The sequence below is a fragment of the Condylura cristata genome, unplaced genomic scaffold (assembly GCF_000260355.1).
Source record: "Condylura cristata isolate star-nosed mole 26May11 unplaced genomic scaffold, ConCri1.0 scaffold00037, whole genome shotgun sequence".
Classification (NCBI taxonomy): domain Eukaryota; kingdom Metazoa; phylum Chordata; class Mammalia; order Eulipotyphla; family Talpidae; genus Condylura; species Condylura cristata.
Window position 1 is genome coordinate 4,298,351 of NW_004567138.1, and position 12,416 is coordinate 4,310,766.

The 12,416-nt window shown below is 44.7% G+C and overlaps 1 protein-coding gene across 3 annotated transcripts in view; it reads left to right on the forward strand.

The window, feature by feature from the left end:
- Window positions 1-12,416, forward strand: part of KDM1B (lysine (K)-specific demethylase 1B) — a 56,654-nt gene that overhangs the window by 40,753 nt on the left and 3,485 nt on the right. For 2 of the 3 annotated variants that reach the window (XM_012732956.1, XM_012732958.1), the window contains 6 exons: window positions 872-1,003; window positions 1,827-1,901; window positions 5,720-5,836; window positions 7,107-7,232; window positions 8,016-8,138; window positions 10,215-10,367. In XM_012732956.1, coding sequence (XP_012588410.1) covers window positions 872-1,003; window positions 1,827-1,901; window positions 5,720-5,836; window positions 7,107-7,232; window positions 8,016-8,138; window positions 10,215-10,367 — 726 coding nt within the window. The remainder of the gene's footprint in view (window positions 1-871; window positions 1,004-1,826; window positions 1,902-5,719; window positions 5,837-7,106; window positions 7,233-8,015; window positions 8,139-10,214; window positions 10,368-12,416) is intronic. The other variant, XM_012732957.1, reaches the window with a different exon arrangement.

The following is a 12,416-nucleotide window of genomic DNA, read 5'->3' on the forward strand; positions in this document are numbered from 1 at the left end:
AGAGGTTCATCTGTGGAACCCTGGTTTGAAGACCTTGCCAGAATAAAGTATCTTGCAGATATGGTCTGTTTACCCTGCTAAAAGCAGTTCAATGTGCCTGATGCATTTCACCCGTTATGAACCTTGATTCTCAGAGGTGCTGTATTTTGAAAAGAGGTTCCTTGACGGCTAATTGTCCACTTTGGAGCCTCTTCCTCCACAGTCAGTCCTGGGCTGTGAGGGCAACATTCCTGTTTTCCCAAATCATGCTCATGCCATGTGGAAAACAAGTAGTTGGCATCCATCTACAGGGAGTTGATCAAACAGTGCTACTCTTCACAGAACTCTCCCTTCACAGGGTCATTGATACATCAAACAATTTTAATGTAATATTTCCCAAGGAGTAGTGCCAAACCCATGTCACACACAGCTTTTATTCTAAGATAAGCCTCCCTGTATAGTATCAAGAATTGCCTTTTCCTTGGGGACCTTACTGGTGGTGCAAGGGGGTCAAGTCTCAACACTATGAACCTATCCGCAGCCACCAGCATAAGTTCGATCCCCGGCCAGGGAGCTGACCCACATGGCGCAGCAGACCTCTCCTGTCTTGCCTGCTGCTCCCCTCCCAGCAGTGTGTTTCAGTCAGTCTGCCTGTTCTGCTCCCCACTCTGTCTCTGGTGAACGCTCTTACTCTCTCCTCCCTCTGGCACCTCTGGCCTGCACCCTAACTCTTGCACGCTTGTTCATCGCTCCTTTTTTCATGCTGTGCCCCTTGCCCACCTGCCTTGCCCTCCTGTGGTTCGCTTTTTGTGCCTCTGCCTTAAAGCCAGCATAGGCAGCGTCAAGCCTGCCCCCTACCTCTGGGGTTTCCAACCTCTCCTGATGTCCCCAGGTGTCTGCTCGTTCCTGGGACCACAATGAATTCTTTGCCCAGTTTGCTGGTGACCACACCCTCCTGACCCCTGGGTACTCCGCAATTGTTGAAAAACTGGCTGAAGGACTGGACATACGGCTCAAATCTCCAGTGAGTATTGGAGGTGGTGGGAGGTTCAGAGTCAGCCATATATGGTGAGGATGAGACAGTCGGGGCATGTGGATTACACAGGAGACCAGAGCTTGCTTTGACCTCAAGCACTTCTGTGGTACAGGGAGCCTGTGACCAGAGCATTATTGCTGAGGTTATGTACCTACTGTTTGTTGGAAACAGTAGTCCTGAGATGCACTGTCATCAACAATAAGGTGTCCAGGTTGCTCCCAGACACCCTGACCTAGTGCAGTTATGGTTTAAGATTTTCCTTTCTTGGTTCTCCCTGGTAGCCTAGGGGTTAAGTCTCTGTACTACGAAGCTGAAGCTGTTGCCAGCCACTGCAGCATGAGTTTCATCCCAGCCAGGGGGCTGACCCACATGGCACAGCAGGCCTCTCCTGTCTTGCCAGCTGCTCCCCTCAGCAGTGTATTTCAATAGATTCACTATTCTGCTCCTCACTCTGTCTCTGGGGAATCTTCTCACCCCCCCACCCCACCCCTCTGGCCAGTACCACAAAAAAAATAAATAAATTTTCCCCCCAAATCTTTTTCCCTCTGCAATTGTATCCTGCATTGTTATAATCTAGAGACAGTTTTATAAATGTGTATACACACATGTAGATATTATTACTTTATAAAAAGCTTTCCTATTCCAGCATAGGTTTAAAATTTTTAATGGTATTTCCCTGAAATAAGCTATAATTGTTGTTTACATTTCTGAATGCCAGGAGATGTCAACTTACATAACAGATTTGTAAAGGATCATGGATCACATAGGTCTGTCCCCATCATGATTTTTCACAACTGTTTTTCTCGAGCAGGTGCAGAGTATTGATTATTCTGGAGAGGAAGTACAGGTCACCACCACAGAAGGGACAGGGTTCACCACACAAAAGGTGAGTGCTGGACTCTGGGAGGTGCTACCCAAGGCCTGGGGCTCAGCCGCCCACCTCTTCCACAGAGCCCTGTCCTTAGGTGGTCTGCCTGGAGCCGTTTGATTTCTCAGGAGTTATGTATCACCACTTATTTGTGTGTGGATGTGCAAATCTGCTTTCATTAAACTAATATTAGGTTATTATTGTTTTGGTGGGTGGAGTCCTAAATAGTGGGCCTTGAAGTGGCTCTATGGTACAGTAATCTTGAGAGTTAAACAAGAGAAATTCTTTGGCTAATAAGTTTAGGAAGTATATATCACAGTCTGCTATGGGGTTACACAGAAGCATGGTAAAGGTTCTGAGATGTAGTGCATAAATAAAAATAAAAAACTATTTAACGTTGTTTTATTCATTGTTTTCCAAGTTGGTAGGCTTTTTTGTTTGTTTGTTTGCCTTTTTTTTAATATCCAAAAAGGCTTTATCATAAAGAGGGAGAGAAAAATAAAGGACGCTTGCATAGACATAAGTGGGCAGAAGGAGCTGCTCCCCAAAGGGGCAAGTTTGCCAAAAGAGAAGCCTGCATGGTCTCAGACAGGCAGCCCAGGGAGGAGAGCTGTCCCTGCTGCTTTGCAAAGGGAGCAGGCTGGCAACAACACACATCTGCCTAGTCGCAGGTGGGCAGGAGGGCTCCTGCTTGATTTTTTGCTTTTTTAATCACAGAAACCCTTCACATCACAAAAGCACTCTTTCCATCTTGAAACTAGCACAAGTACTTTTATATCTGAATTTTTTGTAAAAGGTTTTACTAAGTGAACAGAGAAAAGAACTGTTACAGGTAAAATCACGCTGATAATTTCTACAGTATAGAAGAACAAGGGCATTCTCTTGGAGTGCAGGGGGGGGTTTATAAGCCCTGTAAGTTTATTGCGTAAATTTAATTATTTCTGAAGTGATGACCAAAAAGTATTGATGAACTACCACTAGTTCCTACGTTAGGTATATGTATCCCTTGCAGTTATCTGAAAGTATTTCAGTCTTTGATATTCCTATGGAAGTAGGGATTGCATGTTTTGGGGTAGGAAGACAGGTGTATAAGCCTAGGTGGGTGGGTATTCATCACCTACCTAAATTTAGCTTTCTGGTAAATTAGTAGTAGTAGTGTAGACTTTGGACTAGAGATCCTGGTTGCACATTAGAAAAACCTAAAAGATACGTGGATAGGTCGCAAAGCCCCATCCCCCAGAGAAAGCCTCAACAACTGGACTGGACCTGTTGGGGAAGCTTCCCCAGCGATTCCAGCTGGCAGTGGGTTTCCATGCACTGGACAACTGCATCCTTATTTGTGACCCAAGATAAGAACCACTATTATCGATATGTAAAGGTTTGTAGAGGATAAATCTCTTTTTTTAAAAAAGATTTATTTATTTATGCCTATAAGAACTGGGGTACAGGCCACAGGTATGAGAGGGTGAGAGGATTCACCAGAGACAGAGTGGGGAATAGGACCAGCAGAGTGAGCTAACTGCTGAGGGGAGCAGTGGGCAAGACAGGAGAGGTCTGCTGTGCCCTATAGGTCAGCTCCCTGGGTGGGGATTGAACTCTTGCTACCATGACTGTGGACAGCTTCTTAGTGCTGAGCTTAGCCCCTTGCACCACCAGGGAGGCCCCTTAAACTTTATTTTAAATACTCCCTGGTATTCTGTGGCTCTGCCCCTTGGCATCCAGGCCTGTCCCGCCTTCCCTGCTCAGCCTGCCCCGTGGGCTGGGTGTTCACTCGCTTCTCTGTGTTCTGGCTCCCAGAAAAATTAGGGCATACCTTCAGACTAGGTTTCAGAGTCTGCCCTGGAGTGTTTCAAGCAAATGTTTTTATTTTTTTGTAGCATACATCATACTGCTTGAAATGGAAATTGCCCCAGATTATATGTGAAAGATTTCCAACATGATACATTAATAAACATTTGACTCACTGTAATTTAATCTAGGCCGCCTCTACTGAGATCTAGCTTTAATTCCTTAGAGTATTTTTTATCTTTTTATCTCTTGCCTCATTATTTATGTGCTCTTGAACTTTTTTTTTTTTTTTTTTTTTGGTGATTAAGATAACATCTAGATCTTATTTCTGTGCAGTTCTTTATCTCCCAGAAAATCTTTGCTCCCTGTTTTGATTGCATAGAGCTGTGATCTATAACCAGATTGAGGCCAAAGCTTGAGCGTTTCAATTTTTTTCACCTGGCAGAAAGCCACAAATCACAGGAAAAACTCTGAACTTCCTGTGATCCTGGAATTGGGGCTCAAACCAGGTACCCCAAATATTTTTTTAAGTATTTATTTATTTATTCATACAGAACTGGGTACAAGCCAGAGATGTGGAGAGAGGATTCATCAGGAACAGAGTGGGGAGCAGAACAGGCAGATTGACGAAGTACACTGCTGAGGGGAGCAGGCGGGGATCGAACTCATGTGGAATTGGATTACGCTTCTTAGTGGAGTGCTTTAACCCGCTGTGCCACCAGGGAGGGCCCCCCAAATCTTTTTTTAAAAGATTTATTTATGCATTACAGACCTGGGGTGCAGGCCAGAGGTGCAGGGGTGGTGAGAGGATTCACCAGAGACACAGCAGGGAACAAATTTGATGAAGTACACTGCTGAGGGGAGCAGTGGGTAGGTCAGGAGAAGTCTGCAGCGCCATGTAGATCAGCTCCGGGGCTGGGCTCGAACTCACACTGAGGCAGATTGCAGTGCTGTGCTTTAACCCGTTGCACCACTAGGGAGGGCCGAGATACCCCAAATCTTTGATGAGGACTAGGTAGACACAATGTTGGGCCTTCAGATCCAGTCACCACTCATCCTGCTGTATTGTCCTGGAAAAACCTACACAGTCCCCAGAGTCCCTTACAGCTGACGTTCTAAATGTGAATTAGATCGGGCCATTCATATGTACCTGAACAGCACTAACGGTAGACTATGGCTTTCTGCTGACAAGCAGAGTGGTGGACATGTGAGTCCTCCTACGGAGTGGAGTCTAGAGGTCCCAGAGCCCTCACTAACTAGTACGGAGTCCAGAGGCAGAGGTAGGTCATCCATTTGTGGCTACAGGTTGTTCTATATCTGGCATGACTCTGGAGCTGGGAGCAGTAGTGATGGCTCTCGAATGCTTAAGTGTCCAAGGTGTTTGGAGAGAGTGCAGCCTGGTCTTGGGAGTCATTCTTAAAGGTTCTTAGCATTTATTTCTTTGGCCCTCAGTGATTGTGTAAGTCATTTAAGACCCTGCAATAAATTTTTTCCTCCCCCCCCAAAAGTGTTATGTGTCTTTATACAATTATAATTATCCTTATTCTATCCTTGATGTGTTTTGCCATTTGTGAAGCCTGTTGGGCTTTAAGTTTTAGCTGTAAGCAGTACCACAGTCCTTTGTGGTTAATGGGGAAGTCACTGTGTTGACCACATGTTAGGAAGTATCAGGGATGAGACACAAATGTAATTCTCCTATGTTTAGGGTCATTGCCTCTCACAGCCCTGTTTCTCATGGTTGAAATCTACCAACTTGTCTTATCCAGGCTTATTGGATAAGACGATAACAATCTGCACCATGACCTTAATACAGATTCTTCCAGGTGAACACCACTTCCTCTCAACTCACCCTTGTGCAATGAACAACCTGCACAGCTGTACATGGCAGCCCTCTTCTTTCAAGTATCACAACCTGGGGTATTGTAGTAACCTCATGACTGACAGGAGAGAGGAATGTTCTTTAGGTATTGAGAATTTCTTGGAAATGGACCCACAGTAAATTAAGTTTACTGACTGTGTACGTGTTGACTCTTAATTATCTCCCATAGGTGTTGGTCACTGTCCCACTGGCTTTACTGCAGAAAGGTGCCATTCAATTTAATCCACCTTTGTCAGAAAAGAAGATGAAGGCCATCAACAGTTTAGGTGCAGGCATCATTGAAAAGGTAACCTAATTTTTTTGTTTTAAAGATTTATTTATGTATGCATATAAAACAGGTAGTGAGGTCCTCCCTGGTGGCACAACAGGTTAGGATGTAGCACTGTTAGCTCTCCACAGCCACTGCAGGGCTAGTTTGATCCCCGGCCCCGGAGGTGACCCACATGACACAGCAGATCTCTCCTAACCCACCCGCTGCTCCCCTCAGCAGTGTACTTCATCAGTCTGCCTGTTCTGTTCCCAACTCTGACTCTGGTGAAGCCTCTCACTGCCCCAGCACCTCTGGTCTGTACCCCAGTTCTATATGAATAAATAAATAAATAAATCTTTAAAAATAAAGAAAGAAAGAATTAAACGGGTACAACCAGAGGTACGGGGGTGAGAGGATTCACCAGAGATGGAGTGAACAGGCTGACTGACTGAAATACACTGCTGAGGAGAGCAGTGGGCAGGTCAGGAGAGGTCTGCTGTATCATGTGGGTCCCTCCCTGACCGGAGATTGAACTCATGCTGCAGTGGCTGCAGATAGCTTCATAGTGCTGCGGGTTAATCCCTTGCGCCACCAGGGAGTGCCTAGTGACTAACTTTCTTAAGGCCCAGAAGTAAAGAGATTAATATCAGATGGCAGGAGTTTCTTAACTTCTGATATTGAAAAGTGGATAATTTTTGATTCTGGATAAAATTCAAACATGTTTCATTTAAATAATTGGTCCTGAAGCATACTGAAAGGTATTATAACATCTCCTCTGGCAAAATAGGGCCATGCTACATTGGATTGGCAGACCTCTGAGTAGTCAGAATTTGTCTTACACCCATAAGCTGCAAGACTCAGTCCGGCAATGCTTTTTTTCTTCAGATTAGCCTAGTGGCTAATGGCCACCTCCACCCCCACCTTCGTCCTCGGGAGCAGCATTCTGAGGCTGTAAAAAGCAAAATCAGGGCCTCCCTAGTGGCACAAAGGGTTAAGTCTCAGCACTAAGAAGTCATTGCCAGCCTCTGCAGCATGAGTTTGATCCCCAGCCCGGAAGGTGACCCACACAGCCCAGCAGACCTCTCCTGTCCTGCCCGCCTCTCCCCTCAGCAGTGTATTTCAGATCTGCCTGTTCTGCTACCTACTCTGTCTCTGGTGAAATCTTTCACCCCTGCACTTCTGGCCTATACCCTGGTTATTGTAAGTGTAAATAAATAAATCTTTTTTTAAAAAAAATAAAGAACTATAGGTTGTTTCTTTGAGATCTGTTCACGAAATCTCACCATCTTTCTTTTGCTCTTTCCAGATTGCCTTGCAATTTCCTTATAGATTTTGGGATAGTAAAGTTCAAGGGGCTGACTTTTTCGGTCATGTCCCTCCTAATGCCAGCAAGCGAGGGCTTTTTGCTGTATTCTATGACATGGATCCCCAGGTAAGGTCATGGGCGAAATGTGCTTGGCTTTCCCTTCCTACTCTTCAGAACTCGAGTTGGTCATTACACGTGTGCCCGACTGGATATATGTTTGTGTTCTGGGAGGGTGCTTGGCAGGAACCCCTGTTCCTAAAGGAGAGGGTCCCTAGCATGTACCATATTTCTTGCAGAACCAATACTGGATCTTGGAAAAAGAATTAGTCATTTGTGGAAACTATTACTTCAGGCAGATAGGGAAAGTCCCCTTAGAATTGACATCAACATAGTAACAGCTGGCCCTTGAACCAACTCCCAGAGACCCTCCAGAGAGCACTGGTGAAGGGTGTGATGAGGTGGGGCTGGGGCGGGAGGTGTGATTGGTGGGGAAGAGGTACACCCTGGATTTGGAAGTCCTGGTGGTATGAACGTCTTGCCAAAGAATCCCAGTTGTTTCCTTCTCTGTTCAAGAAACTATCAGAAAAAGCTTCCCAAGAGAGTCAAGGACTCTCATTTCTTCAACATGTGAGAAGACTTCACCCATTATTTTGTTTGCAAACTTCCCTTCTCAACAAATTCTTTCAAAGGTTAAGTCCTAGACTTGTAACTGGCACTACTTCCTGGGATTTTTTTTTTCCAGCAGGAAAAATAAAGGGTTTGTGAGGGAAATGAATTAGTGATGGAAATGAAGACAAGGGGCAGCAGGGAATAATAAAATTTAGGAGCACAAGGTGCTTCTCTGCTTGGAAGCATGCACCTCGTTCGGGTGGTGATTATAATAGCTGCTGCACCTTCTCGTGTCTCCAGAAGAAGCACAGCGTGTTGATGTCCGTGATCAGCGGAGAGGCAGTGGCCTCCGTGAGAAGCCTGGATGACAAGCAAGTGCTACAGCAGTGCATGGCCACGCTCCGGGAGCTGTTCAAGGAGCAGGTCAGTGGCAAGGAGAAAGCCACACTTGCCCCTCAGAGCCGTGAGGGCCCCAGAGCAGATGGAGCGAAGACAATCAAGGCAGTAGGTCATGTCAGTCTTCCTTCAAGTACCCAACTTTCCTCTGAAGCACCTCAAGCATAAGCTCAGGTGGCCATGGCAAAATACCACAGACCAGATGGTTTCAACAATGGGAATTTATTTCCTCAGTTCTAGAGACTGGAACTGATCGAGGCATGGCGGAAGGGGTGTTAGTGTCTCCTGAGGCCTCCTCCTTGGCTTGCAGATGGCGTCTTCACCCTGTGTCTTCCCTGGGTCTCCCCTCTGTGTCATCTGCACCCTACTCTTTCTTGTAAGGACACCAGTCTTTAGAATAAGGCCTACCCTGACGACCCCATTTTGACTTAACGGGGCCCTCTCCTGAATACAGTCACATTCTGAGGTACTGGATAGGTGTTTAGGGCTTCAACATCTACATCTGGGGAAACATACACAGCCCATAACAATATCATTTATCTTTTTATGAAATAATTGGATTGTCTTCCTTCCTGTCCACCATACACACCCCTATTTTCTCCCCAGGGTATAAGGCTCAGCATTTCCCATAGATTCTGTATTTGCACAAACTCAGCAAGCTTCCCTTTTACCTTTACATGTTTCCCAGAATTTTCTCATGTACCACATGTCCATGTCATCTCTTTTCATTTTTTCTCCTAGAATCCTACGACACTTTCTATTTACCAGTTTACTAAATCTCACATCTCTAGAGAATCAGAAAGACTGTGGCTTGTGTCTTTTTCAAACAAAGGAGCCAAAGTAGAAGGGTGTGAAAAGATCCAAGATTTACATAGATTAGAAAGTGAGGCACTTTGGGGGTATTGCATGTTTTATATGATGTGATTATACCTCTCACAGTAGTTTCTAACTTGGGGCTTATATGCATTGTTTGGAACTTAGCAGAGCTTCTCTTTTTTTTTAATTTTTTTTTTTAATTTATAATTGTATTCTAAAGCTGGGACTATAACTCCATTTTTTTAAAAAGATTTATTTATTCATACAGAACTGGGGTACAGGTAAGAGATGTGGAGGGTGAGAGGCTTTACCAGAGACACAGTGGGGAGCAGAACAGGCAGATTGAGGAAGTATACTGCTGAGGGGAACAGCGGGCCGGTCAGGAGAGGTCTGCCACGCCATGTGGTCACCTCCGGGGCAGGTGGGAATTGAACTTATGCCGAAGTGGCTTAAGCTTCTTAGTGCTGTGCTTTAACACGCTGTGCCACCAGGGAGGGCCTGACTCCATTTTTTTAAGATTTATTTATGCCTACAGAACTGAGGCACAGGCCAGAAGCGGTGAGGGGATTCACAGGAGACAGAGTGGGGAGCAGAATAGGCAGATTGACGAAGTACATGCCGAGGGGAGCAGGTCTGCTGTGCCATGTGGGTCACCTCCGGCACCGGGGATCCAACACTCACTGAAGTGGCTGCAGCTAGCTTGCAGTGCTGTGTCCTAACTCACTGTGCCACCAGGGAGGGTCTTAGCACAGCTTCCACAGAAATATTTATCATGACAGTGCTTGTCAGGGTAACCAAAGAAATTATTGCAAACCTAGAATGAGACATATCCTTGTTTAGCTGTGTGCTGGGAATTTCAACCGGCATCCTAAAACTCTACCTGCCCTTGTATAGTCTGGCCTGGCCCAGAGACCCCCATTCAGCCCTCTCTCTAGCTTGTGGCTGAGCCACAGGAAAGGGAAAGACCCAACTCTTAGCCAGTAATGATGCTCCTGGCATTTGGGGTGGAGAGGTGTGTGTCTAACTAAAGGATGAAGTACAAGAAGTGTGTGTGTGTGTGTGTTGGTGTGTGTCGGGGGCCCGAAGGTCCAGATTTGGGCCAGGAGAGAAGGAAATTGCCAAGAGCTAGGGCTTGGGTGGAGCTGCATGGGAAGAACATTCTGGAAATTGCTGTATCACTGTACTGCCAGACCTAATGCAGTTGCTGAAGACAAAACGAGGTTGTATGTTAATCTTTGGGGGTTTGTCGATTTTAAGCCCTATCACAATTCCCTTGACTTGACACAGGAAGTCCCAGATCCCACAAAGTATTTCGTCACACGGTGGAGCACAGACCCCTGGATCCAGATGGCATACAGCTTTGTGAAGACAGGTGGGAGCGGGGAGGCCTATGATATCATTGCCGAAGAAATACAGGGAACCGTCTTTTTTGCGGGTGAGGTGAGTGTCATGGTTCCCAACCCCATTACTTTTACTATGATTACTTTTTAAGTTGAAGTGATACATATTCATAGTTTGTGTGTGTGTGTGTGTGTGTGTGTGTAGAAGGATTTGGGTGTAGGCCAGAGGTGCGGGGGGTGAGAGGATTTACCAGAGAGAGTGAGGAGCAGAACAGGTAGATCTACTGAAAGATTGCTGAGGGGAACAGCGGGTGAGACAGGAGAGGTCAGCTGCACTGTGTAGCTGAACCCAAGTTGTAGTAGTGATACTGCTGTGACTTAACTCCTAGGACACCAGGGAGGCCCCTATATGTTCAGACTATAAAAGCAAAATCAAATTCTGCCATAAGTCTTAAGACAACAGACATCTCAATGTCTTCCTCAAACCCCCTGAGTAGCCTATTTTCACTCCTGTTTCTTTGGGAATCTACTTTATAACCTAAAGTAATATTGTTAGATATAATCTCCTGACTTCCTGTCAAATTAAAGATTTAACCTTGCATATTCTCTCACATTTTGGATTAACTTGGTGACAGTGTTAGATGATGTGGCTGTAAATGCTGCTTGAAACCAAGCCAGGAGGGTGTTTCTGGATTCTTCTGTACGACAGCTTTGTTGTCTGGACTATCACTGGGCTTAGGACGGTCCTTAGCCAACCTTTGTTTTCCACCACTCCTTAAGCCTCTTCAGTGTTCCATCATCTCTTTTTCACAGGGGAATTCCTGGGAACCTGCCTGTTCCATCTCTGAAACTTCTCTTCCCCAGTCCTCTGCCCCCCTGCACAGGTTGATCTCTGGGACTCCTCCTTACTGCTTCCCAGGGTTGGAATTTTCATTCCTAGATCCCCCTCATTTCTTTTTAAACGATGGTAAGCTACCCCTAACAACATTTTCCATCTTGGCCATTTTTAATTGTAGCTTCAGTGGCATTAAATACACTGTCAGTCTCTGGCAACCAGTGTTCTACTTTCTGAGCATGTGAATTTGACTCTTCGGGGTACCTCACATTAAGTAGAATCACATTATTTGTCCTGTTGTTAATGACTTATGTCACCTAGCATAGTGTCCTGATGGTTCATCGATGTCCTGCCCATGTCAGAATATCCTCCCTTTTTAAGACTATACATATAGTCCATTATATATATAGACCACATTCCATTTATTCATCGATCCACCAGTCACTTTTACCTTCTACCTTTTAACTATTGTGAATACCACTAGAACGAGTGTACAGATACTTGCTTATTGGGTTATGCACCCTGAAATGGCATAGCTATATGTTAATTCTACTTTTACTTTTTTGAGGAATGACCACTGATTGCACATTCCCTCCAACAATGTACTAGGATTCTAGCTTCTCTATGTCTTCACCAACACTAATTTTGCTTTTTCTTACTAGCCACATTAATGAGTGTGAAATGGGCTTTCTTCTTTCTTGAGAAGAAGAAATGTTGAGAAATGTTTTGCTATTCTGGTTTCTGCTTCTAATTTCCTTTTTTGATTCCTTAGAATCGAGAAGCTCTTACTCTTCAGTCTTTGATTTTCTCTTCTTGCTTAGTTTTTACTTCTGATAATTTTCTTCCCACAATTTTTTTCTCTTATTTCTACATTTATATATATTAGAACTCTTGAATTGATTTCCTAGCTTTCTTTACTATTAGCCATCTTGTTATTCTACTTTTGGAGTGGGGAAATTTATCTTCCAACCCTTGAATTGACTTAAAACTTGAGCCTTTTAGTTTATGTGCACTTTCTTATCCTCAGACTGCACCTTTTTGCTAACATCCTGTTCTTGCTTCATACCTTATTTCTTAGTTTGCAACTTAGTCTTTGACTGCTTTGCTTCCTAAATCTGAATGAGACATTTCTTTAAAAATTAAAAGCTCCAGCAAGTTTTTCAACTAGTGCTTGGATTCCCAAGCATTAATATCTAGTTATAGTTTTTTTCTCTGGAAACATGTAGTTTCTCTTGTTTATGGGATAGAAGTTCAGCTCTGGCATCATAAGAACTGGAAGCCTTACTCTTATTTATACTTACTTCATCTCCCTTT